We start from the raw sequence: 26,692 nt of genomic DNA, 5'->3' as shown, positions 1-26,692 counted from the left end.
TATTTCAACAACAATACTATATGATGATCAATTCTGATGGACATTACTCTTTTCAACAATGAGTTGATTCAAACCAGTTTCAACTGTCCAGTAATGAAGAGAGCCAACTGCACCTAGAGAGAGGACTATGGGAACTGAGTGTGGATCACAACATAACACTTTCATTCTTTCTGTTATTGTTTGCTTGCATTTTTTGTTTTCCTTTCAGGTTTTTTCTTCTTCTTTCTAGATCCAATTTTTCTTGTTCAGCAAGATAACTGCATAAATATCTGTGCATATATTGGATTTAACATATAATTTAACATATTTAACATGTAGTAGCCATCTAAGGGAAAGGGTAAGGGGAAAGTAAGGAAAATTTGGAAGAGAAGGTTTTGCAAGGGTCAATGTTGAAAAAATTACCTATGTATATTTTGCAAATAAAAAGACAAAATGATAAAAAAAAAAAAAAGAAAGAAAGAAAGAAAGAAAATCTACAATGAGAGCAGACAATACAACCAATGCTTCCTCTTTTGGACAATTCTGTCAAAAAAAAATTTACCTTATATTAAGACTATATTTTCTTCTACTCTTGCTATTGCTGCTATCCAGAGCCAAGTTTAATCTGAAGGCCCTGTGAAGTCTTTTCTTTTTCAGGCTAATTATCATTTACTTTACTCAATCTTCATATTGCAAAATGGCCTTTTGCTAGTCTGGTTAAAAAAAGGTACAGATAAGTGGAATGATGTTTCTCCCTCAAAACCTGTAATAAATACTTATCTAACCAAAGTAAAGACTGGTAAACATCACAAAATAATTGGCACAGTCAAATACAGAGCAGTATGCACAATGATAAAATTAAGTAATAAAACAGATGCTTTAATTCTTATAAGCATAGGAGAAAAAACAATGACATATATAGTTGCATAATCCATCTTCTCCCATAAACTAAAGAAAAAGAATTTCAAAAACTATAGCCCAAAATATAAAAAAGAATTCACTTTAAGAGGATGCGTGGAAGTAGCTGTTAATTTTGAAATAGAATTGTAATTCCCTTTAAAGACAACAGATAAATGATTACATAGAGTTTTGTCTTCCTCAAGAGAGTAATGATAAGGATGACATTTCTATTCTTGACTATTAAGCCTAATTTCAGAGTACAAATGTGATATACACAATCTAGTCATTTATCAAAGCAAGAACATTGCAAAATGCTTCAATGACCATCTAGACCAAACTATATATAAAAATAAATCCTTTCTAAAATATACCCAGCACTTCTTTTAAGATGTCAATTATTCGATTATTTCAAAAGATTTTCCTGATTTCAAGCCTTAATGTGCTGCTTGGCAACATCTACCCATTATTCCTAGTTCCAGAATCAAGTGAGGGTCCTTTGAATCTTGCCTATATGTTATCTTAACAATAGAGCTTGTTATCAGCAAATTAGGTATAAGTAGCATCTGGATACCTAGTGCACTCCATTGTAGACAGCAAACTACTGATAACTACTTACACATCATTCATATAGTTCCAATCATGGCAACATAAACAAATTAAACGAGAAAGCAATCAAGTTTATCAATAAGTTATGAGTTCATGACCGAACACGAATTACAAAAGATCATAAGATGGCAAAATAAGATAATTTTGATTACATAAAACAAAAAAAGATTTTGCACAAGTAAAGCCAATGCAATTAGGGTGGGAAAAAGGAAGAGAGTATCTGTAATAACTCTCATTTCTAAGATCTCTTATAAAGATATAAAGGAAATTAATTCAAATTAATAAATAATAAATGCCATTACCCAGTTAATAATTGTTCAAAGTAAGCAATTTTCAGAGCAAGAAATCCAAGCTACCAATAGCCACAAAAAAACCTCACTCTAAATAACTAACAATTAGAGAAATACAAAGATAGACAACTCTGAGATTCTATTCACATCCATCAGATGGAAAAGTTGATTTTTAAAAATGACAAATATCAGAGAAGCTGTGGGAAAATATATACATTAATGCACTGTAAAGAGATCTATGAACTGTTCTAGTTATTCTATAAAGTAATTTGGAACTATGCTCAAAATCTATCAAACTGCATACACTGTAACTCAAAGTGACACTACTAATCAATCTATACCATTAAAGAGATCAAGGAAAAGGAAAAGGACCTATAGACATAAAAATATTTAAAGCAGCTCGTTTTATGGTAGCAAAGAATTGTATGATGATGGGATATTCGTCAGAAAACAGTTGAACAAGTTATATATATATATATATATATGATGAAATTTTAAAAAATGATGAAAAGTACAGTTTTAGAAAAACCTGAAAAAACTTATATGAACGAAGCAATATGAAGTGAGCAGATCCAGCATTAATTGGATATTAATCTAAAATGTTAACTATAATAACATGTATTATAAAAACCAATACTATAAAGATTAACAACTTTGAAAAACAACACAAGCGATCCTAATTTCATTAGACTTGAGATGAAAGATGCTACCTTACCCACCTCTTTCTGATGAGAAGGCATGAATTCAGTACAAAGTGAAACACATGCATTCATTTGTAGCATGTATGTACATGTGTATTGTGTATGCACTGTATTTTGGACATGGTCAATGTGGGGATTTGATTGTATGTACACAAGCATGCATGTATATAACTATAATAGGGCTTTTGTTTTTCTTTATTTCTTGACACGGGGTAGAGGAAGTAGGAGGGAAAGAATGTAGATCTGAAAATTAAATTTAAAGTAACACATAGTTCTACATTCGACTAATTATACTATAATCTAGCCAATATCACTCTTCTTTTTCCATAATGTAGTATATGTTTCACAAAACATTTTTGCCAAAATCTAGGTGAGTTTCATTTGCCAGTTTAATAATCTTATCAAAAAAGCAAACTAAGTTGCTGAAAGAAACCCATTTTTGATGAAAGCCTGTTGGCATGCTCACTGCTTTATTTTCTGGCAGTTGAATAGCCATTTATGTAATGAAAACATGGATTACAACTAGTAACTGATACGTTCAAATAACCTTTCATTAAAAAAAAAAAAAGCTAAAAACATTTTATTGATATTTAGGTTTCTTTAATTGCCATAGTCATCTTAAGTATCCTTCACCATCTGAAAACCACCCCAATAACAAATAGTATCTTTTTTTTTTTTAAAGAGATGATTAAAACAGTCAGCACAATGAACTGATTCACTAAAAAAGTCCAAAAATATGTGCAATATATGCTAGACTTCTCATCTCCAAGTGGGATGGATTAGGTTAAGGATGTCCTCTCATTTCTCTTCATTTGAATCAGCTTGATCTTGTTAATTTTGTTACAATGACTTTCTTTTTTAGTGAATGTTCTTTCCATTTGCATTGTCACAATCATTGTAGTGATTGTTTTCTTGGTTCTACTTACTTCAGTCTGCACCAGTGTATATAGACCTTTCCATGCTTTTCTGTATTCATCACCTACATAATTTCTTATATATATTCTTACCAATCTGTTTAGTCATTGCTCAACTGATGGCTATCTGCTCTATTTCCAATTCCTAGCTATTACAAAAAGTGCTGCTATATTTTGTAGTATATGAGGATAAGCACCACCTTTTTTAAAAAAAAGTTTTAAAAGTTTAAAATTTAAAAAAAAAAATTTAAATCTAAAAGTACTCCAAGTGCTTTTAGAGAACATTATCTGTAGTTTCCCTCTCTTCCTTTAAAGTGGGGAAAGTAGAGGGTTCTATTTCAGACAGGATGATTCAACAGTTGGTTCTGCTGTACCGTGTTCTTTCACTTTCTTTTTTTCATCTTTGTTAAAGCATATGGCTTACTGGGTGGGAAAGGGAGAGATTTAGAATGAAGGTGGTATATAAACAAAAGCAATAAAAAATAAGCTAAAAAAAACAAGCATACTCCAATTGAAATGGCAGAATCGTTGATAGTGACACTTTAAAATACAACATTATAAAACTCAGTTATTCTAAAATTAACAAATATGGCTGGCTACCTTTCTTAAGCTTCTTAGCTTCCTTGAGAAGCAACAAATGGATAAGGAGATATATAATTGACCGAAACTAAATCCAATTCAATTAAAAAAACACACACTTATTAGACACATGTTCTAGGAGTTTTTCACCTTGTGTCTATCATAGACCCCCATCCCCACCCCAGCAGTCTAAACATTATGAGAAAAATTATTTTTAAATGTACAAAATAAAACAGAGGGAAGGAAACCAATTATAATTGAAAAACCTAGGTTAAGAACTCTAGTTCTAGACTTTCTCTGAAAATATCAATATAGATATCTTGACTTTATAGAAGCCTGATGCCTATTCTAACATCATAATCAATAATTATATAAGAGTGTGTGTGTGTGTGTGTGTGTGTGTGTGTGTGTGTGTGTACCCCAAGAAGATTAAAGATTTGAATAAAGGTCCAAAATATTTATAAAAGCTCTTTTTTGTCAGGAGTAAAGAACTGGAAATTTTCATAGTTATTAAACATCCCTTAAGTTCAGGCATTAAGCGAAGTTCTTAGTATACAAGACAAAAATTGCCTCTGACCTCCAGTAATTTACAATCTAGCATAATGGAATATTATGATGGCACAAGAACAAATTCATATGAAGAATTAAGAGAAGCAGGGGAAAACTTGGGAGTGATATAATATACGTGACTAAAATAATACAATGTAAAATGAATAAAAATGAAACCAAAAACTTTGCAATTATTAGATTTGGTAGGTCCTGGAAAAGAGATGAAAATGAAGGATGTGAAATATTGCATATACTATGAAATTTAGTTGATGTGTTGGTCCCTCTTACTAAATTGTCTCTTTTTGTTCTTTGTTTTAAAAAATGGCTTGCTAGGTATAAGAAAAGAAGAAAAATATCTTTGGAAATGAAGATGCCAAAAACCAAGTAATTCAAAACTTTAAAATAAAAAAACTATTAGAAAACAAAAGATGGGGTGGGGTTCACTATACTTGAAAAGTCTTTGATTAAATTTGTTGTCCCATCTACTTAGACAATTCTTTTTCATAATCAAAATTCTTAGTGGAAAATAACTTTCTTCCCAATCATTCCTAAGTATGGATTCTGACCAATTGAATCATGGTCCAAAATACATACACACACACACACACACACACACACACACACACACACACACACACACACTCTCTCTCTCTCTCTCTCTCTCTCTCTCTCTCTCTCTCTCTCTCTCTCTCTCTCTCTCTCTCTCTCTCTCTCTCACCCACCAAGGATTACTTCTTGCAAAGAGATGCCAAATCTAAGACTTTTCTTTCCAGTTCTATTCCCAAACCACCGATTACCTCCTAACGGTTTCATTTGAATATTTTATCACCATATGAAACACAATAATTTCTTCAGTTGGAGATAGGGGAAAAGAATTTTACACTAGATCATCATTTTTAAGACCTCTCAGTTTTAAAAATCTCCTTTTGAGTATTAAAATTAAAGTAGTTTAAGAGGTTCATTGCTGGTCTCTCAACTTTCTACACATTCAAACTTAATGCTATACTAAATTGGCAGTAGTGTATTTCTAAAATACTATATTTTTTGCCATCATTATCTTTTCTTAAAGCAAAAATAAAAAAAACTTCCAATGGCCAGCAACTGCACTATTTAAAAAAAAGTCTGACCTTCGATATAAGAGGAAGGCATTTCCATATATACTTAGAACAGAAAGGACTGTACATGAAACTAGAAGTCCTAAATATATACAACTTAAAATTTGACGTACAGTCTTCAAAGCTGCTCTACTTGTCTCCACTTTTTTCTGGCATTCTACTCTATGCATTTATAAACAAAAGCTCAAAGGTTGCCCACTATCACCATTATGATTCAATATTGTATTAGAAACCTAGCCTCTGCAATAAGAGTCGAGAAAGAGATTAAAGGACTTAGAATAGGCAATGAGGAAACCAAACTATCACTCTTTGCAGATAATATGATGGTAAACCTAGAGAACCCCAGAGATTCTACTAAAAAGCTATTAGAAATAATTCATAATTTTAGCAAAGTAGCAGGATACAAAATAAATCCCCATAAATCCTCAGCATTTTTATACATCACCAACAAAATCCAACAGCAAGAGATACAAAGAGAAATTCCATTCAAAATAACTGTTGATAGCATAAAATATTTGGGAATCTACCTACCAAAGGAAAGTCAGGAATTATTTGAGCAAAATTACAAAAAAGTTTCCACACAAATAAAGTCAGACTTAAATAATTGGAAAAATATTAAGTGCTCTTGGATAGGCCGAGCGAATATAATAAAGATGACAATACTCCCTAAACTAATCTATTTATTTAGTGCTATACCAATCAGACTTCCAAGAAAATATTTTAATGATTTAGAAAAAATAACAACAAAATTCATATGGAACAACAAAAAGTCAAGAATCTCAAGGGAATTAATGAAAAAAAAAATCAAATGAAGGTGGTCTAGCTGTACCAGATCTAAAATTATATTATAAAGCAGCAGTCACCAAAACCATTTGGTATTGGCTAAGAAATAGATTAGTTGATCAGTGGAAAAGGTTAGGTTCACAAGACAGAGTAGTCAACTATAGCAATCTAGTTTGACAAACCCAAAGATTCTAATTTTTGGGATAAGATTTCATTATTTGATAAAAACTGCTGGGATAACTGGAAATTAGTATGGCAGAAATTAGGCAAGGACCCACACTTAACACCATATACCAAGATAAGATCAAAATGGGTCCATGACCTAGGCATAAAGAACGAGATTATAAATAAATTAGAGGAACAAAGGATAGTTTATCTCTCAGACTTGTGGAAGAGAAAGAAATTTGTGACCAAAGATGAACTAGAGACCATTACTGATCACAAAATAGAAAATTTTGATTATATCAAATTAAAAAGCCTTTGTACAAACAGAACGAATGCAAACAAGATTAGTAGGGAAGCAACAAACTGGGAAAACATCTTTACAATTAAAGGTTCTGATAAAGGCCTCATTTCCAAAATATATAGAGAACTGACTAATTTACAAGAAATCAAGCCATTCTCCAATTGATAAATGGTCAAAGGATATGAACAGACAATTTTCAGATGATGAAATTGAAACTATTACCACTCACATGAAAGAGTGTTCCAAATCACTATTGATCAGAGAAATGCAAATTAAGACAACTCTGAGATATCACTACACACCTGTCAGATTGGCTAAGATGACAGGAAAAAATAATGATGAATGTTGGAGGGGATGCAGGAAAATTGGGACACTGATGCATTGTTGGTGGACTTGTGAACGAATCCAACCACTCTGGAGAGCAATCTGGAATTATGCCCAAAAAGTTATCAAACTGTGCATACCCTTTGATCCAGCAGTGTTTCTATTGGGCTTGTACCCCAAAGAGATACTAAAAAAGGGAAAGGGACCTGTATGTGCCAAAATGTTTGTAGCAGCCCTGTTTGTAGTGGCTAGAAACTGGAAAATGAATGGATGCCCATCAATTGGAGAATGGCTTGGTAAATTGTGGTATATGAATGTTATGGAATATTATTGCTCTGTAAGGAATGACCAGCAGGATGAATACAAGAGGCTTGGAAAGACCTACATGAACTGATGCTAAGTGAGATGAGCAGAGCCAGGAGATCATTATACACTTCGACAACGATATTGTATGAGGATGTATTCTGATGGAAGTGGATTTCTATGACAAAGAGACCTAACTGAGTTTCAATGGATAAATGATGGACAGAGACAGCTACACCCAGAGAAGGAACACTGGGAAATGAATGTGAACTATTTGCATTTTTGATTTTCTTCCCGAGTTATTTTTACCTTCTGAATCCAATTCTCCCTGTGCAACAGGAGAACTGTTCGATTCTGCAAATATGTATTGTATCTAGGCTATACTGCAACATATTTAACATATATAGGACTGCTTGCCATCTTGGGGGGGGAGGGGTGTGGAGGGAGGGAGGGGAAAAAAAGGAAACATAAGCGAGTGCAAGGGATAATGTTGTAAAAAACTACCCTGGCATGGATTCTGTCAATACAAAGTTATTATTAAATAAAATAAAATTTAAATTAAAAAAAAAAAAGATATTGTATGAGGATGTATTCTGATGGAAGTGGATTTCTTTGACAAAGAGACCTAACTCAGTTTCAATTGATAAATGATGGACAGGAGCAGTTACGTCCAAAGAAAGAACACTGGGAAACGAATGTGAACTATCTGCATTTTTGTTTTTCTTCCCGGGTTATTTATACCTTCTGAATCCAATTCTCCCTGTGCAACAAGAGAACTGTTCGGTTCTGCAAACATATATTGTATCTAGGATATACTGCAACATATCCAACATATATAGGACTGCTTGCCATCTAGGGTGAAGGGAGGGAGGGGAAAAATCGGAATAGAAGCGAGTGCAAGGGATAATGTTGTAAAAAAAAATTACCCTGGCATGGATTCTGTCAATATAAAGTTATTATAAAATTTTATATATATATATATATAAAATAAAATAAACAAAAGCTCAATTACTTTCTTTTCTTTACATTCTATGTCTTTTTTTGAAAGGGAATGTGCTACCCTGTCTCTAGCTTCTCACTCTCTTTCACTTACCCCCATCAAAAAACACCCTCAACAAAAACTGTTTAAAAATATGTAGTATCAAGCAAAACAAATTTTGACTATGTCTGACAATATATATTTCATTCTGCACCTTTGAGTCCCATGATCTGCTATCAGGACAAGGAAGACCTTTTTATAAATGATTGAATTGTTCAGGGTTCTTAATCTTTCAATGTTGTTTTCTTTAAGATGCTGTTGTTACATGTATAACTAAGTCAAATTGTTTACTGCTTCAATGAGAGAGAAAATTGGAACTCAAAAATCTAGAAAATTTTTTTTCAAAACTGTTTTTATATGCAATTGGGAAAAAAATAAAACATTCAAAAAAAATGAAACGTTAGTGTATGCATCATTCTAGTTCTGATCACATCATTTTGTTCAATTAAGTCTTCTCAGGTTTCTCTGAAATCATTTCTTTCATCATTTCTTATGGTACAGTAATATTTTAATAAATTGATATGCTATAATTTGTTTAGCCATTTCTCAATTGATAGCTATCTCCTTTGTTTCTAGTTCTTTGCTACAACAAAAATAGCTATTATAAATTACTGTCCCAATAGGTCCTTTTTTCTGCTTTGATCTGGCTGGGGGTACACGCAGTAAGTACTAAATGGGATTAGTGAGTCAAAAAGTATGCAGTTTAGCATCATTTTGAGTATTATTTGAGTGTAATTCAAAATTCAAAACTTGTTACATTTCCTATATTCTTTATAACAATGTCAGTTGAACATATAAAGTAGAATCTTACACTTCAATTTGCCTTCCTTTAATTATTAGTGATTTGGAAAATTTTTTTACATGTTCAGGGGACCCTGAATTTCTTCCCTGAGAACTGTCTCATCATGTCCTCTGCCAACTTATTAGAAAATTTTTGTGATTCTTATATATTTGAATAAGTTCTTCATATTTCTTAGATAGAAGAACTTTATGTGAGAAACTTACTGAAAAGATCCCCCCCCCCCCCATTACCCATCTCTCTTCTAGTTTTTAGCTGCACTGGTTTCTCTTGTTCAAAAGTTTTTTTTGTTTTTTAATTTTATGCATACAAAATTATGTTTTCTGAACTCTTCCCCAATCCATAATGTCGAAGTTTTTTCTTCTTTACTAACTTTGTATAGGTATACAGCTTAAGAGGTTGCTTTATAGCTAATCTTTGCTAGATTGTTTTCTAGTTTTCCTGGTAGTTTCTGTCTTTGAGTATTTATGTTAGTAAAATGAGTCTTTGAATTCTTCATTTAAAAATCTCAATTAGTAATAGGATGAAATTCATGTTCCTTAGATTGGTATTCACTATTTTCCACAATCTAACGCCAATCTTTGAAATCTATCTCCTACTATTCCCAACATAACATCAGAAATGATAAAAAAAAAAAAAACACTGCATGAATTCATTGATATATGGAATTCAAAAGTGAGCAAACTAAAGTTACCAATATATATGTTGACCATTTCTCTACAACTTACTGCCTTAGAGAGTTCCTGAAGTACTAAGAGATTAAGGTTAAGTGGCTTTCCTAGGACAGTACAGCTAGTATGTGTCACAGGGTAAACTTGAACCATAGTGTTCTTGGATTCAAGGGTGCCTCTCACAAAAATTTGGTACCTACTAAGTACCTTGCAAATTTGATGTGGTTACTAGAATTATGTGCCAGAAATTTATATTCTTTAAATGATTAACATACAACAAATTTCCATACTATATATACAGACCTCAAAATGACCTGGCAAACTCAATCATTAAATCCATAGTGAAACCAGACCACAAAGATCAAATGAATTGCTGTTCCCAATCAGTTCACAGCAAGTCAATTCTGCTAGGCATGGGCTCTTTTTAACAATGAAGTGACTTAGGCAAACTCCAATGGACTTTTCCGATGGAGAGAGTCATCTGCCTCCAGATAGAGGACTGTGGAGACTTAATGTGAATCACAACAAAATATTATCATATTTTTCATTTGCTTAATTTCCTTTTTCATCTGATTTTTCTTGTGCAGCATGACAAGTGTGGAAATATGTAGAAGAATTGTACATGTTTAATATATATTGGATTACTCGCTGTTTAGAGGGGGTAAAGGGAAAGAAGGGAGAACACAGGGTTTTACAAAGATGAATGTTGAAAACTATCTTTGCATACATTTTGAAAATAAAAAGCTGTTATTTAAAAATAACAATTAAAAAAAATAACAGTGACTCCACCAAGGCTGTTTTCAAATGAAAACCTGAATAAAGGGTAGAAAATCAGAAGAATGAGATAAAGAATAGATGGGATTTCTGCCGAGTCTTAAAGATAACCAGGGAAGCTGGTGCAGTTAAGGAAGGAGACCAGAGGAGAAAAGAGGGAAAAAAGGAATGGAGAAGGGAGTCATTGGTGATAGATGGCATGGTGAACAGAGCAGGGGCGGGACTGAGTCAGGTAGACTCCTCTTCAGGAATTCCAATCTGGCCTCAGATACTTAGGGGCTGTGAGACCGTGGGCAAGTCACTTAAATGTATCTGCTTCAGTTCCCTCATCTGTAAAATGAGCCCGAGAAGGCAATGGCAAGCCACTCCGGTATCTTGGCTAATAAGACCTCAAATGAGGTTACAAAGAATTGGACACAACTGAACGACAAAATGTGAGACATAGCTGACTTCCTACCAATCTCTCTCTTTCTAGGATTACTATAGCATCATTTATACTGCCCATTTAGGACTCTAAATATCGCCTGGAATTACCACTTGACTTTTAATGTGCTTAGCTGGCAAAGTAGATAGAAAGCTAGACTTAAAATCAAAAGGTCAGAGTTCAAATCTGCTGTTGGCATTATATAAACCTACTCAAGTCACTTAACCTCTCAGTCTCAGTTTTCTCATCTGTAAAATAGCAATTATAATAGCAACCATCTCACAGGGTCAATGAAGTTCAAATGTAAACCTTAAAGCAGGATATAAATGCTAGTTATCATTAATATTCATATTTCATGTTGGAGGGGATGCAGGAAAATTGGGACACTGATGCATTGTTGGTGGAGTTGTGAATGAATCCAACCCATTCTGGAGAGCAATCTGAAATTATGCCCAAAAAGTTATCAAATTGTGTATATACCTCAAAGAGATACTAAAGAAGGGAAAGGGACCTGTATGGGCCAAAATGTTTGTGGCAGCCCTGTTTGTAGTGGCTAGAAATTGGAAAATGAATGGATGCCCATCAATTGGGGAATGGTTGGGTAAATTGTGGTATATGAATGTTATGGAATATTATTGTTCTGTAAGAAATGACCAGCAGGATGAATACATCATTGGAGAGACTTACATGAACTGATGCTAAGTGAAATGAGCAGAACCAAGAGATCACCATATCCTTCCAACAACGATACTGTATGAGGATGTATTCTGATGGAAGTGGATTTCTTTGACAAAGAGAAGATCTACTCAGTTTCAATTGATCAATCTTGGACAGAAGCAGATACACCCAAAGAAAGAACACTGGAAATGAATGTAAATTGTTTGCATGTTTGTTTGTTTTTTTTTACCTTCTGAATCCAATTCTTCCTGTGCAACAAGAGAACTGTTCAGTTCTGCAAACATATATTGTATCTAGGATATACGGTGACATTTTAACATGTATAGGACTGCTTGCCATCGGCAGGGGAGGGGGTGAGGGAGGGAGGGAAAAAATCGGAACAGAAGTGAGTGCAAGGGATAATGTTGTAAAAAATTACCCTGGCATGTGTTCTGTCAATAAAAAGTATGCTCTAAAACAGCTTCTTAAAACTTTTTCCACTGACGACCCCTCTTCACCCAAGAAATTATCATGCAACCTAAATCTGAGCCAAGGTGTTTCTGGTAGCATTCATGGATGCAATATATAAAGCGGTCATGTTGTGTGTTCAGAGCCAAGACTATATTGAAATTACACAATGCACCAAAGGCAAGTGCTGCCACCTAGATTCATTATGTGTTTGATTTTCAATTAATTTTTGGTTGCTGCTTTTAGTATTGACCAATTTTTTAGGCAATTCCCACATGTGTTATGAACTACAGTTTAAGAAGCTTTGCTCTAGAAAGCAGGCTTAAAGTCTTATATTTCTTTGTATCCCTGACAATGGTGTCTACCTTATAGCTGAATTATGAAAGTTATTGACCCGACAGTCATTTCTATCAATGTCCAATTAAAGGAAAATAACTGCAGAGACATTAATTCTCTCAAGCACCGAGGCCCCCCAAATCAAAACCAGCAAACTCCCTAGCAAGCAGTGAATTAGAACTGCCACCTTGGTTTACTAACCTAGTATAAGGTCCATAAAGGATGCTGCCCATCCTTGTTGCCCAAGTTCTAAAAATCATATCATGAAGAACCTATAAATTCTAGGACTGTATCCTCTTTTTCAAATAGCAGACACTGCACTGAAATGTCTCCATGTAACCTGGAATGGCTGACAAACAATTTCCAAGGAAAAGTTAAAATTACATTGTGATCTCTTTTTCTAAATTTGGATTCAGAAACCATATTGCTTTACTTCTCCAAATCAAATAGATAAGCCATTTATAACAATGACAATAAATATGCATATAATCTGTAAAGGTTTATAAAGCACTTTCCTTACAGGAATTCTTTGATCAATTCTGATGGACATGGCCATCTTCAACAATGAGATGAAACAAATCAGTTCCAATAGAGCAGTAATGAATTGAACCAGTTATACCCAGGGAAAGAACTCTGGGAGATGACTATGAACCACTACATAGAATTCCCAATCCCTCTATTTTTGTCCACCTGCATTTTTGATTTCCTTCACAGGCTAATTGTACACTATTTCAAAGTCTGACTCTTTTTTTATACAGCAAAATAACTGTTTGGATATATATGCATATGTTGTATTTGACATATTTGGCATTTGTTGGTCAGCCTGCTGTCTGGGAGAGGGGGTGGGAGGAGGCAGGGAAAGGATTGGAACAAGGGGATTTGCAACTGTCAATGCTGGGGAATTACCTATGCTTATATTTGTAAATAAAAAGCTGTAAAAAAAAAAAGCTTTAAAAAAAAAAAATCCTTCGAGGCTGGTAATGAAAATGATGGACCAATTTTATAAATGAAGACCCTAAGACACAGAGAGGATAAGTAAATATTGGATGCAGAAGTTAAACCAAAGTCTACGCTACTGCCCTTCTCTGAAGCCACAGTACTTCTTTACATTTCTTGGTAACTTTTACACCACATCCAGTGTGCAGAATAAGTTTCTTATACTAGAAAACAGGTCTTCAGAAAATATTCAATTCAATCCCTAAATATTATAGTTTAGGGCTATGCTTTCAAAATAAATAAATAAATGACGGCTGTTTTCTAATTTATCTATTGAAATCCTTTTCTTCCTTTTAAGACTCAGTTCAGGTGTTATAAAGCTCCTCTTGGAAGATCTCTCTAACAGCACTTTACCACTTAACTACTATTGCTTTCTTTTCTCTCAAACTACATTGCACTTATTTATTGAAACACATATCTTAGTCCCCAATTACAACATAAAATCATTCTTTTCTTTTTCTTTCTAATTTTTTTTTGGGGGGGAGGGGAGTTAATCCTAAAGCATAGCACTTAGCCTCAAAGCCAGAAAGTCATGGGTACATATATGACTGTGTGAATTTGGGTAAGACATCACTTAACTTTTTAGTGCTCTAGTCTAGAAGTATCAGACAGCCTGTTTAGTAAACAATCACTTCTAAGGTACTTGAAAACGTTATTCTCTCAAGTAACCATAATTCCCCTTAGTCTTTATACTTTTACATTGCTTAGCAAACCCCTTCTACAAAGATAATACAAATAGCATTATCACAACTACCATCAAAAAGATTGTTCATTACAAATAAGTAGGCACTGAATTAATGAAGTTTCACATTAAAGAAAAACTTTCTATAGACTGTCAGTATACAATGAAAACAAATTTCTAAAGGAGGAAAACAGTTTGCCTCTTTTTGTTGTTATTTGCTTGCATTCTATTTTGCTTTTCTTTTTTTCTTGTGCAGCACAATAATTGTATAAATATGTATACATATATTGGATTTAACATATTTCTACCATGTTTAACATATATTGGACTACTTGCCATCTAGGGAGGATATGGGGGAAGGGGAGGAAATTGAAACACAGGATTTTGCAAGGGCTAATGTTACAGGATTTTCCATGTATATGTTTTGAAAAATGAAAAGCTTTAATATTAAAAAAAAAAAATCAAGTCTTTAAAAATTATAGATACCTTATTTATGAGGTGCTCAGTAACAACTTCCCTTAGTCCAGTGTAGAGCTTTTCTCCATGTTTATGCAAAACCATAGTATATGCATTTCTATACAGCTCCTCAAAACTAAGACCACTGTTATTCTTACGCTGGATCTCTTGGATTGCATTTTTCAGAAGATCCCAAATGCTGTTTACATATTTTTCATCCATGGTCATCTGTAATATCCAAGAAAAAAGATATAAAGAAAAGGAATTAGCTTTATTTGAATCAGTCACAGTATTGTGAAATACAGAAACAAATTTGTTCTTACAGAACAAAATTAGCTAAAAATGACTAGTCAAGAATAATTCAATCATTAAGCATTTATTAAGCACCTACTACATCCTAGGGTTATATAGGATATTCAGGGATGATTAAAGTAACTCTGATGTGAGGACTTGCTGAGCCCTTTTGAGTGCTGCTCATCCACATTTGGTGCCCACCTCACCCACTCTCACCTGTGGCTCCAAGAAGCTGTAGTACACTAGTCACACTTCAGTAAATTGTTTCGGCAGATGGGCTTAACCAGGTTAAGAATAACTGATGGGCTTTAAAGCCATTGGGCGATACTAACACCAAGCATGTGAAAGCATCCCTGAGCTAAATGGGCTGATAAGCCCATTTGTTCCAGTTGAAATGAAAATCAGCTGACATAGGTGCTATGGTGTGCTTAGAGCTCAGTCATATATGGAAGATACCAAGGTCATCCACTGCATCTTGGACTTTCCACCTACTGTTCTGACTTCTCTCTCACTATTGGGCTTTGATGACTCGGGAAGAGAAAGAGAGAGAGAGATGCTGAAGACTGTGCAACTCTGCCTCACTTAAATCCCATTCACATGCAAGTCAAAATATCACCTTGTGATGTCACTAATCCTCTTCAAAAAATGAAGAATGAACAATTGTGTGCTAGGCACTGTACTAAGAGCTAAGGATATAAAAAGAGCCAAAGACATTTCTTGCCTTTAAGGAGCTTTCAATCTAATGGGGTAGTACATGCACAACAACATGCCCATGCACACGCGCATGCATATGCGCGCACACACACACACACACACACACACACACAGAGCTATATCCAGGATAAATAGGAAATAACCAAGAGAGGGAAGACCCTAGAATGAAGAATTGGATGATTCATTAGAGTTGGGATTTAAAGGAAGTCAGGGAATGTTCCAAGAATGGGAGAAAGAAAAAATGGCTGGACCCAGTTTGTGGAACAGCCAAAAAGATAGAGTCACTGAACTGATGAGTCTGTGGTTGAGAGAACAGTGGGATAGCTAGATGGCCTAGTGAACAGAAAACCTGCCTGGATTCAGGAAGAACTCCAAGCCAATCAATAGGCATTGCATTGCTTGACCAAGCTAAGTACTATAATTCAATGACTTCACCAGATATATAATTCAACAGTCTCCTAGTATTAGACTTTGATTTTGTTAAAATTAAGAAAGTTTTTTAATACTGAAAAATATATTATGTAGGTAAGAATAACAACCAAGGGATAAAGAACAGACACTTTTATAACACCCCTCTCAAGTTTTATTTAAATTTAATTCTCTAAAAATTCAAAAGGAAAAAGAAAACTATAGATTTTCATAACTCATTTAAAGTGAGAACCAGAAATTTGACATAATTACATTATCAATGTCTGCTGACTTCACCTTTGCAACATCTCTCAAATAAGCCTCCTTTCCTCTTCACACAGCCCCCATTAGTCATCATCTCACATCTGATTTATAGCAATTATCTCCCAGTGGGTCTTCCAGTTTCAAGTTTCTCCCTACTCCTATCCATTCTCCACTCATCCATTTTAAGTGATTTTCCTAAAGTATATTTCTGATCATGTCACTCACCCTATCCCCCTCACTCAGTAGTTCTTTTTTTGCCTCCAAGATCAAATGCAAAATATTCTTTTAGAAAGCATTTAATAAATATTTATTGATTAATTACTTGACATACACAGATCTTCATAACCTAATAATAATAATGACAGCTAATCATTTAGCTATTCCAGCTAAAGCACTTTACAATTATCATTCCATTTGATCCTCCCAACAATCCTGGAGAAATAAGTACAGTTATTATCTCTACTTTACAGATGAAGAAAGTGAATCAAACATGATAAATGAAACTTGCCCAGAGTCACACAACTAGTTCAGGGGCAGTATTTGAATTCAGGTTCTTCTGATTTCAAGGCAGTGCTCTATCCACTGTGCCAACAAATGTTAACATCTGATTTTACCTTGACCATAACAATTTTAATCGAGTAAATCTGAAAAGAATCTACTCACACAAATAAACATATCTACAAATGCCTAAAAAAAGGCATCTTTTGTTGCTATCTCATCTTCTTTAATCATGGGTGTCTCCCAAAGGCTGTTCTTGGCTGTCTCTCTATGGTGATCTCATCTACTCACATGGTTTCAATTATCACCTCTATGGAAATGATTCTCAAATATTACACATTTATACATATGTATATACACAGACATATACACACATTCTCACACTTTCTCTACCTTTTCTGAAATACAACTCTGAAGAATGTCACTCATCTCAATCACCGATTCCTGAATATCACTATACTTGTCCCTCAAAAAATAAAACAAAACAAAACAAAACAAAACAAAACAAAACAAAAAAACCCTTCAAATATAGTTTATCTGCTCTGTAAAGAAATCTCAACAATCTTATTTTTATATTAATATACATCCTGCTTTCTTCATTTAAAAAAAAGTTTTATTGTTGTCTTGTATTTTTTACATTAAAATCATTTTCCAAAAGCAACTTTCCCTTCAATTTCGTCTCAAAGAAAACATAAGCAAAACCAACTGACACAGTGATTGCATTTGACAGAGCTTCAATGTCAGTTTCTGTGGAACCAATAGTTGTCAATTGCCTTTAATCTGAGACCATCTACTTTTTAATATTTCCATGTGTTGTTATAGTTATAATATGTCCGATATGCTCAAATACTTGTCTCCTCGAACGCTGTACATAGCAACAGCAAGATTATAGGATGATCAATTCTGATGGACTTGGCTCTTTTTAACAATGAAATGATTAAACCAGTTCTAATAACCGTTCGATGAAGAGAGCCATCTGCACCCTGAGAGAGAACTTTGAGTGGGGACTGAATAACGATCACAACATAGTATTATCACTTTTTTGTTATTTGCTTTTTGTTTTCTTTTTCATTTTTTCCCTTTTTGATGTGATTTTTCTTGTGCAGCATAATGGTGGAAATATGTAGAGAAGAACTGCATGTATTTAACATAATTGGATTACTCACTGTTTAGGTAAGGGGATGGGGGAAGGGAGGGAGAAAAAATTTGGAATACAAGTTTTTGGAGGGGTAAATGCTGAAAATTATCTATGCATGTTTTGAAATTAAGCTTTAAGAAAAAAATTAAAAATGTGCTCCTCAATTATTTTAGCAAAATTGCATACGTTTAACCTATATCAGATTGCTTGCTGTTTGAGGGGTTGGGGAGTAAGAGAGGAAGAAAAATTTGGAACACAAAGTTTTGCAAAGATGAATGTTGAAAACCATCCTTGCATATATTTGGAAAAATAATACTATTTAAAAAAAAAAAAAACTTGTCTCCTTATTTTTTCTGAATTCTTTATATTTGGAAAGAATAATATATTTATGTATCATAAATTCCTTTAATTATGCCCCAATAGACAAGACATTTACTTAACCTATTGCTCTCTGTTAATTACCCTCTCCCCCCAAAAAAGTTCCTATTAATGCCTAAAAACAGCTCAAATATCAAGTATTATTAAGGAAATCATTTAAATTGTAACGGAATGTTCATATTTATTGCTTGTTCTTCTATAACTTTAACAAACACTATACCTTAAGGTTTACCATGTAAATTATTAGCTATTATATAGAATTATGCAAATAAAATGATTCAAATGTCCATGACCTCTGAACACTACTAGGTAAAAGGAGCTTAGTGATACCATCATTACCCCTCCCCCTCAAAAAAAGGCCACATATGCCAAAATATTTATGATGGCGTTTTTTGTGATAGCTATGAACTGCAAATCAAGCAGAAGCCCACTGATTAAGGAGCTGGCTAGGAGAAATTATGATACATGAATGCAATAACTACTACTGAGCCATAAAGAAACAAAGAACATGATGACTAGAAAGTCTTGAATGAAATATTGCAAAAGAAGGAAGCGGGTCCCTAGAAAATTATGTCTGTGTGTATGTACACTTGTGTATACATACAAATAAACACATACACACAAGTAAATGAAAGAAATCATCACATAATAAAATGAAAAACATTGCAAAATGATAATGAAAAACTTGAGAAGATGCTTCTTTCTGGGAGTAGGAGTCCCATAGCTGTAGTATACCTATATATATTAAATGTTTTAAATGTGTCTATAACTTGAGTTTTTTCTTCCTTCTTGTTTAAAATAAATAATATAATTTGTTTTCCTGGAGAAATGCAAAGGGAAATGTAGGTGATAAAAAAAAAAATCTATGTATTAATAAAAACCTCTTTGACAAGTTTTCTCCATAGCAGCCTTGTTAAATAGTTTGAAATAATACCCTGAAGAACTGATTAGCTTAAAGTCAATTAACAAAAGTAGGACTCAGAGCTCAAATATTCTTCTGACTAATCAGAACACTATCTTTTAAGAAATTAGCTTGACAGATATCGAACAGAAATATATACAAACAAGAACAAAAGAAGACTAAGACTGTTCATGAAGCTATTAATTTCTATTATACCTTTTTTTAAAGTATATATTAAATTTAACACAGCAGTACCAACACTATACAGCTTTCCTTTCCCCTTCTGAACTTCCTTCTGCTCGCTTTCATTTATTTTTAAATATTTCAATTATATCTGTATCACCCCAGTCACCTAACTATCCCCTCAAAAAATAAAATCCCTACATTGCAACAAAACTAGTCAAGCAAAATGAATTCACAAATCAGTCGGGTCTAAAAATATATGGTTTTATACATGAACTGATGCTGAGTGAAATGAGCAGAGTCAGGGGATCATTTTACACTTCAACAACACTACTATGTGGTGATCAATTCTGATAGACATGGCTCTCTTGAACAATGAGAGGATCCAAATCAGTTCCATTTGATTTGTAATGAACAGAACCAGGTACACCCAGATAAAGAACACTGGGAAATGAGTATGACCACAACATAACATTTTCACTCTTTCTGTTATTGTTTGCCTGCATTTTTGTCTTCTCTTCTCAGGTTATTTTTACCCTCTTTCTAAATCCAATCTTTTTTGTGCAACAAGCTAACTGTATAAATATGTATACATTGTATTTAACATACACTTTAACATTTTTAACATGAAGGGGAGAGGGTGGAGGGAAGGAGGGGAAAAGTTGAAACAAGTTTTTGCAAGGGTCAATGCTGAAAAACTACCATGCATAGGCTTTGTATATAAAAAGCTATAATAAAATTTTTTTTTAAATATGATCTTGGTCTTATTTTGTACCTTAAGTTGTTCAATGCATGTTCCATCATTCATCATTTGAAGCTCTGATCAGACAAAGCATTAATCAGAATTCTTAAGTCTTTAAAAATTGTTTCCCTTACCCTCTCTCCTCCCCCAATTTCATAACACTTATGATCATTGCATAAATTGTTCTCTGGTTCTTCTCACTTCATTAGTTATCAGTTCACACAAATCTTGCCGAATTCAAGATTACTTCTTACTTCATTATATACTATGTTTAGCTACATGGAGACACATAACTTTTTTTGCTATAATAATAAAAGCATACTGCTATAAATATTGTACATGTTATTCCTTATCCTCTATCTTTGATCGTTTATGGGGCAAAAGACCAGGAAGTAGTAGCAATGTTTCAAAAATATTATAGATGGGTTATTGATTTTGGGGGGGGGGGGGGTTCAAATGAATTTCAGTGCCATCAACAGTTCATTAAATTAGAAAGCCTGTCCTCTTAGGTCTTTCAAAAATTACCATTTTCTTTTTTTTTTTTTTTGTCATCTTTGCCAATCTGAAGTATACTTCAGTTACTCAATTTGTATTTGTATTATTTGTTTATGCTAAGCATTTTTTCCCACATAGTTACTAGCCTATTTTTCTTTTGAGAACTGTTTAAATCTTCTGACAAATAATTCTTGTTTCTATATAGCGGCATCAACTTCTTACAAAGTTTGGATATCAGTCCTTTTATAAGGTAATCATGCTACCAAAAATGTTTTCCCCGGTTGACTGACATCTAATTCTAAGAGCATTGATTTTGTTTGTGCAAAACAAATTTTATGTAGTCAAATTGTCCTTTTTTACTTTTCTGATCATCTCATATCCCCCTTTTTGGCAGAACTATCTCAAATAGGTAATAAATCTTGAGCTTCCATCAAGCTAAACCATCAAAATTGACTTTTAAAATATAAAATAATCTAATTCCCTGCTATTAAAACAAAAAATTAATGAGATTGATTTAATCAATGATTTCATCATCACTTTCAAAATCTCGAGTATAATATGCACCAAAAAAAAATGAGGTTGTTGGAGTATATTAAATTTTTTTTTTTTACTTTCCATGAAATAGCTTAAAATCAAAGGGAAAAAAATCTAAATGCCTTTAAAACAAGTTCATGGTAAAAATGGCATAAGGATTATGAAAATCTCAAGAAATGTAATGTCAAGATAACAAATATGAGCTACTCAGAAACAATTTACTAGGGATAATACAGTGGAACCCTAAATGATCTTTATAGGCTATTTAAGTAGTCACTCCAAGGCTTAGGACATGAAAGCATAAAGTAAAAGAGAATGGGATGAACTCATAACTAAAATATAAGTCAAAGAGGTTATATTTTATTCAAAAGAATCAGAACAATCTAACTCCAAGAAGAGATAAGATACACCTTTTCTTTTGAGGTATGGAAATGGAGTGAAACACTGAATATGCTCAATCAGTTAATATGTTGTTTAGTTCTGATGAAATGTTACAGGGACAGGGAAGATAACGTGATTATAATATAGTTCAAAAGACAGAATGTGGCTATGGATGTGTTTTAAACATATAAGAATATACATACAGTAGGAATGAAGATTTCATCTGCTAAAACTTACTACCCCAAACAGAACATGTAACCATTTCTTGACTTTACTCATGGTAGTTTCATCTTTCAAACGGTTGAGAAAACAGAAAATTCTACTGGGAATCTTTGCAATAGCCCTTCAAACCCAATCAACTGAAAATGATCTTTCCAAAATTACCAATAATCTCAACTGTCAAATCTAATAATCTTTTCTCAATTCTCACCCTACTTGATCTCTCTATTCATTTAACACTATCAAAAAAACAAAAAAAAACAAACAAAAAAAACCCCCTTAACTTTCTCTCCTTTGCTTTTCTGACACTAATCTCTTCTGATTCTCTTCCTATCCATCTGACAACTCCTTTGCTAGTTAACCATCCAAATCATACCCCCTAAGGGGGGATATTCCTGATGACACTGTCTTTGGTCCTCTTTTTTCTCTATACACTCTGTGACCTCATGAATTCTCATGGGTTTAATTATCACATATCTGATGATGGTTTACAAATACATACTTATTTGTAACCTTCAGAAATCTGATTATATATCTATACACTTGAGAGAGAAGAGGGAGAAGCAGAAAAAGAGGAAAAAGGGAGTGGGGCGAGGGAAGGAGACATTGTATCTTCTTTGAGCTTCAGTATTGCATCAGCAACTGTGCCTCTTTAATATGTCTAATACAGAACTCATCTTTTTTTTTTTTTTTAAACCAAATACCCCCTTCCTTTTCCCTCCCTATTCCAAACCTGATTTCTATGGGCACCACTCTTCTCCCAGGTTCCTAGGTTGGTATCCTCAGCATCCTTCTCCTCCCTTTTTCACACCACACATACAATCAGATGCAAAATCCTGCCATTTTATCTTCATAACATTGCTCATCCAACCTTCTCATACACACCACCACTTGAATGCAGGGTTTCATGATTTCTACCTAAATTAATGCCACAGACTGAATGTGGGTCACAACATAACATTCTCACTCTTTTTATTGTTGTTTGCTTGCATTTTGTTTTCTTACTCATTTACTGCCTTTTTGATCTGATTTTTCTTGTGCAGCAAGAGAATTGTATAAATATGCTTACACACATTGGATTTAACATATATTTTGACATGTTTAACATATATTGGTTTGCTTGCCATGTAGAGGAGAGGGTGGGAAGAAGGGGAAGAAAATTTGAAATGCAAGATTTTCTAAAGGTTAATGTTAAAAAATTATCCGTGCATATGTTTTGAAAATAAAAAGCTTAAAGGGATGCCCACCAATTGGAGAATGGCTGAATAAATTGTGATATATGAATGTTATGGAATATTATTGTTCTATATGAAATGACCGGCAGGATGAATACAGAGAGGCTTGGAGAGACTTACATGAATGCTAAGTGAAATAAGCAGAGCCAGGAGATCATTAAACACTTTAACAACAATACTACATGATGATTAATTCTGATGGACATGACTCTCTTCAACAATGAAAGGATCCAAATCAGGTCCAATTGATCTGTAATGAACAGAACCAGCTACATCCAGAGAAAGAACACTAGGAAATGAGTATGGACCACAACCTAACATTTCCACTCTTTCTGTTATTGTTTGCTTGCATTTTTGTTTTTTCTTTTCAGGTTATTTTTACCTTCTTTCTAAATCTGATCCTTCTTGTACAACAAGACTGTATAAATTTGTATACAAATATTGTATTTAACATATTTAACATGTACGGGACTACCTACCATCTAAGGGAGGGGTTGGAGGGAAGAGGGGAAAAATTGAAACAGAAGTTTTTGCAAAAGTCAGTGCTGAAAAATTACCCATGCATGTTGTGTATGTAAAAAGCTATAATAAAAAAAGAAAAGAAAAAGCTTAAAAAACTTTTTAATTAATACCATAGCCCATTAATTGGCTTGTCTGACTCAAGTTTTGTCCTTCTTCAATCCATACTCTCTATGCTACTCACATAATTTCCCTTAAATGACTGTAACTTTCTTCATTCAATTGGTTCACTAGTTCCCCATTGTCTGTGGGATCTAGTCAGTCAACACACATTTATTAAGTACCTACTATGTGCCAAGTGATGTCAAGCATTAGGGATACAAATGAGTGCAGAACACAGAGCTTGCTCTCAAGGAGCTCCTGATCTAAAGGGGGGAGACAACAGACAAACAAATCATGTACTGAAAGGACTGAAAGTCATCAACAGAGGGAAGGCAGGAGAACGAGGAGGGATCAGGAAAGACCTCTGCCACCTGAGACTTGTAATCAGGAGGCAGATATTTGGGGAGAAGGGGGGAAGAAGGAGGGTGGTGAGGAGCTTAGAAAGCCAGCCAAAAGGAAGATTTCGATCTTGGGGATGAAGGGGATCCACTGGAATCTACTGAGGAGTAAGAGGTCAGAGAAGCGGTCAGACCTTCACTTTAGAAGATCATTTTAATAAATGAATGCAGGATGGACTGGAGTCAGGAGATTCTTATGGCTGAGAAATGATAGCAACTTTGGGAGAAAGTGAACACTCCAATTGAAAAATAAATGCTGAAAAGGCAGGAAAAAATGTGACAAAACACTGGATCAAGAATAACAAATTTTAAAGTTCAGAAAGTCAAGACAATTTTCTATAGGTGAAGTTTAACCTTGGAAGAATGAGAAACTCTCAAAAAAAATTCTGAGAAAACAAAACAAAAAGAATTCTGATGTTATAGTTTTCTGAAAAAACAAAACATAGTTGCATAAAGATTTTATTTTATCATTTCATATATCAACTCCATTGTTAATGGAGTTAAGATTTTAAAGATATTACAAATTAAGTAAGCAAGTAATCAATGAAAAAAAGTTGCATGATATGATAAGTTTAAGGGCCAAATTAATCAAGAAGCATTTTAAGTACCTACTATTACAAACCACTGAGGACCCCCCCCCCAAAAAAAAAGCTGACTTCAAGCAGTTTATTGGACTATTATAATGAGCTGACATTGGTAAGAAAAATAATAAGTAACATGGGGGGTGGGGGTGGGGTAATAAGTAACTATATTAAAAGGAAAAAAAGATGGGCTTGGACAATTGGTCTGACAATAGAGAGAAGGCAGTTTTATTCAATTCCTATTTTGTTTCTGTTTTTTGCCAAGGAGATCTGGACTGGTTAAGAATAGAAAAAATATACCTAACAGAAATCAATATGAAATTAATGAGATCATTAAGAGCATCTATCTACCGTTAAATTCAAGTTCCCTAGCTCAGATTAACTATATCACTGAGAGCAAAAAAAGTCAGTGATCTGTGAAAAATTGGTAGCAATGAATAAACAAATAATAGTATATTTACTAAGTGAAGACAAAATGAATATAACAAGATTAGTAGAACCAGGAGAACACTGGTGACTAGGTTAATGTAATTAAAAACAACTCCCTGAAGTAGTCTAACTCCAATTAATTGTTCTGACCAATCTAGGTCCCAGCAAACATCTTCCTTTTGTCAAGTAGAAAGACGATGGATTCATTTACAATTCTGGTATCATTTCCAGATTGGTACACCAGAGGAATGATGCTGATATTATTTACCTAAATTACAGCAAGACATCTGAACATTTCTCAATATAATCTTGTGGAAAAGGTAGAATGATATAAGCAAGAAAACTAAGGGAGATTCAAACTTGTAATCTGGCAAAATTCAGGGAGTAATCTTCAATGATTCACTGTTAGCATTAAAGGAGGTGAAGTGTCAGAAGTATTTATGACTGGCCCTGTCCTGTTTAACCTTAAGAACAACTCTCATAAAGGACAGATGACATGCTTTTCTAGATGATACGAAGCTGTAAGGGATACTTAATATAATAAATGACAGGATTCAAAAAATAAAAATATATCCACAGGTAATAACATCCAGAGAAAACTGAATAGGAAAAAATTAATAGATAAGTTTAATATAAACTACTTCACAGGTTTATTAGACATTATTTCACTTAAAACAACCAACTTTTTGAGGAGTTCTTGTGAAATGCAAGCTCAATATTAATAAAAGATGTGATATGGAAGCCAAGATAACTAATTAGTGCATTCTTAGGATTCCTAAAGGGTTATGATGTCAAAAATTAGAGACTTAGAATTTTGCTGTAATCTGCCCTGATCAGACCACATTTCCAGCACTGTATTCTGGTTCTGTTTTTTTCATTTTAGGAATATTATTAAGCAAGAAAGGGGATTCAGGAAAGCAAATAGAACTTATGTCATATGAAAATCAGCTAAAAGATCTTTAGTTGGGAGAAAAAAGACTTGAAGGAACATAGTATTTATCGTCAAATATTTGAAGGGCTAGCATGTAAACATTTTGCAGAACCACACAGCTAGAATAAAGAATAAGAGATAAGCAAAAGTTTCAAAGAGTCAAATTTAAAACCTGAATCAAGGAAAATCTCCTTAACAAATAAATTAGAGCTATCCAACTTGGGATGTCCAATTTAAGGAGTAAGGAATAGTAACCTCCCTTGAATGAGAAGTTGTCAAGCAAAAGCTAGATAAAAAGATTATTTTTTATGATATAAAGAATATCCTTGTTCAAGTATGAAATTGCACTAATTGTTCTCTTAATACTTTTTTTTTTGATAGACACAAACCGTTTTATTTTAACTGTGTTGCTTCTGTTTTTTTTATTTTTATTTTTATTTAATAATTACTTTATATTGACAGAATCCATGCCAGGGTAATTTTTTTACAACATTATCCCTTGCACTCGTTTCTGTTCCGATTTTTCCCCTCCCTCCC

The 26,692-nt window shown here is 33.6% G+C and overlaps 1 protein-coding gene across 2 annotated transcripts in view; it reads right to left on the bottom strand.

Annotated features, from left to right (window-relative positions):
• Positions 1 to 26,692, bottom strand: part of CUL3 (cullin 3) — a 104,968-nt gene that overhangs the window by 57,430 nt on the left and 20,846 nt on the right. For both annotated transcript variants that reach the window (XM_051983447.1, XM_051983448.1), the window contains exon 2: positions 14,842 to 15,039. In XM_051983447.1, coding sequence (XP_051839407.1) covers positions 14,842 to 15,039 — 198 coding nt within the window. The remainder of the gene's footprint in view (positions 1 to 14,841; positions 15,040 to 26,692) is intronic.

This window comes from Antechinus flavipes, chromosome 3 (genome assembly GCF_016432865.1).
Source record: "Antechinus flavipes isolate AdamAnt ecotype Samford, QLD, Australia chromosome 3, AdamAnt_v2, whole genome shotgun sequence".
Classification (NCBI taxonomy): Eukaryota; Metazoa; Chordata; class Mammalia; order Dasyuromorphia; family Dasyuridae; genus Antechinus; species Antechinus flavipes.
This window is presented reverse-complemented; position numbering and strand designations above follow the sequence as displayed.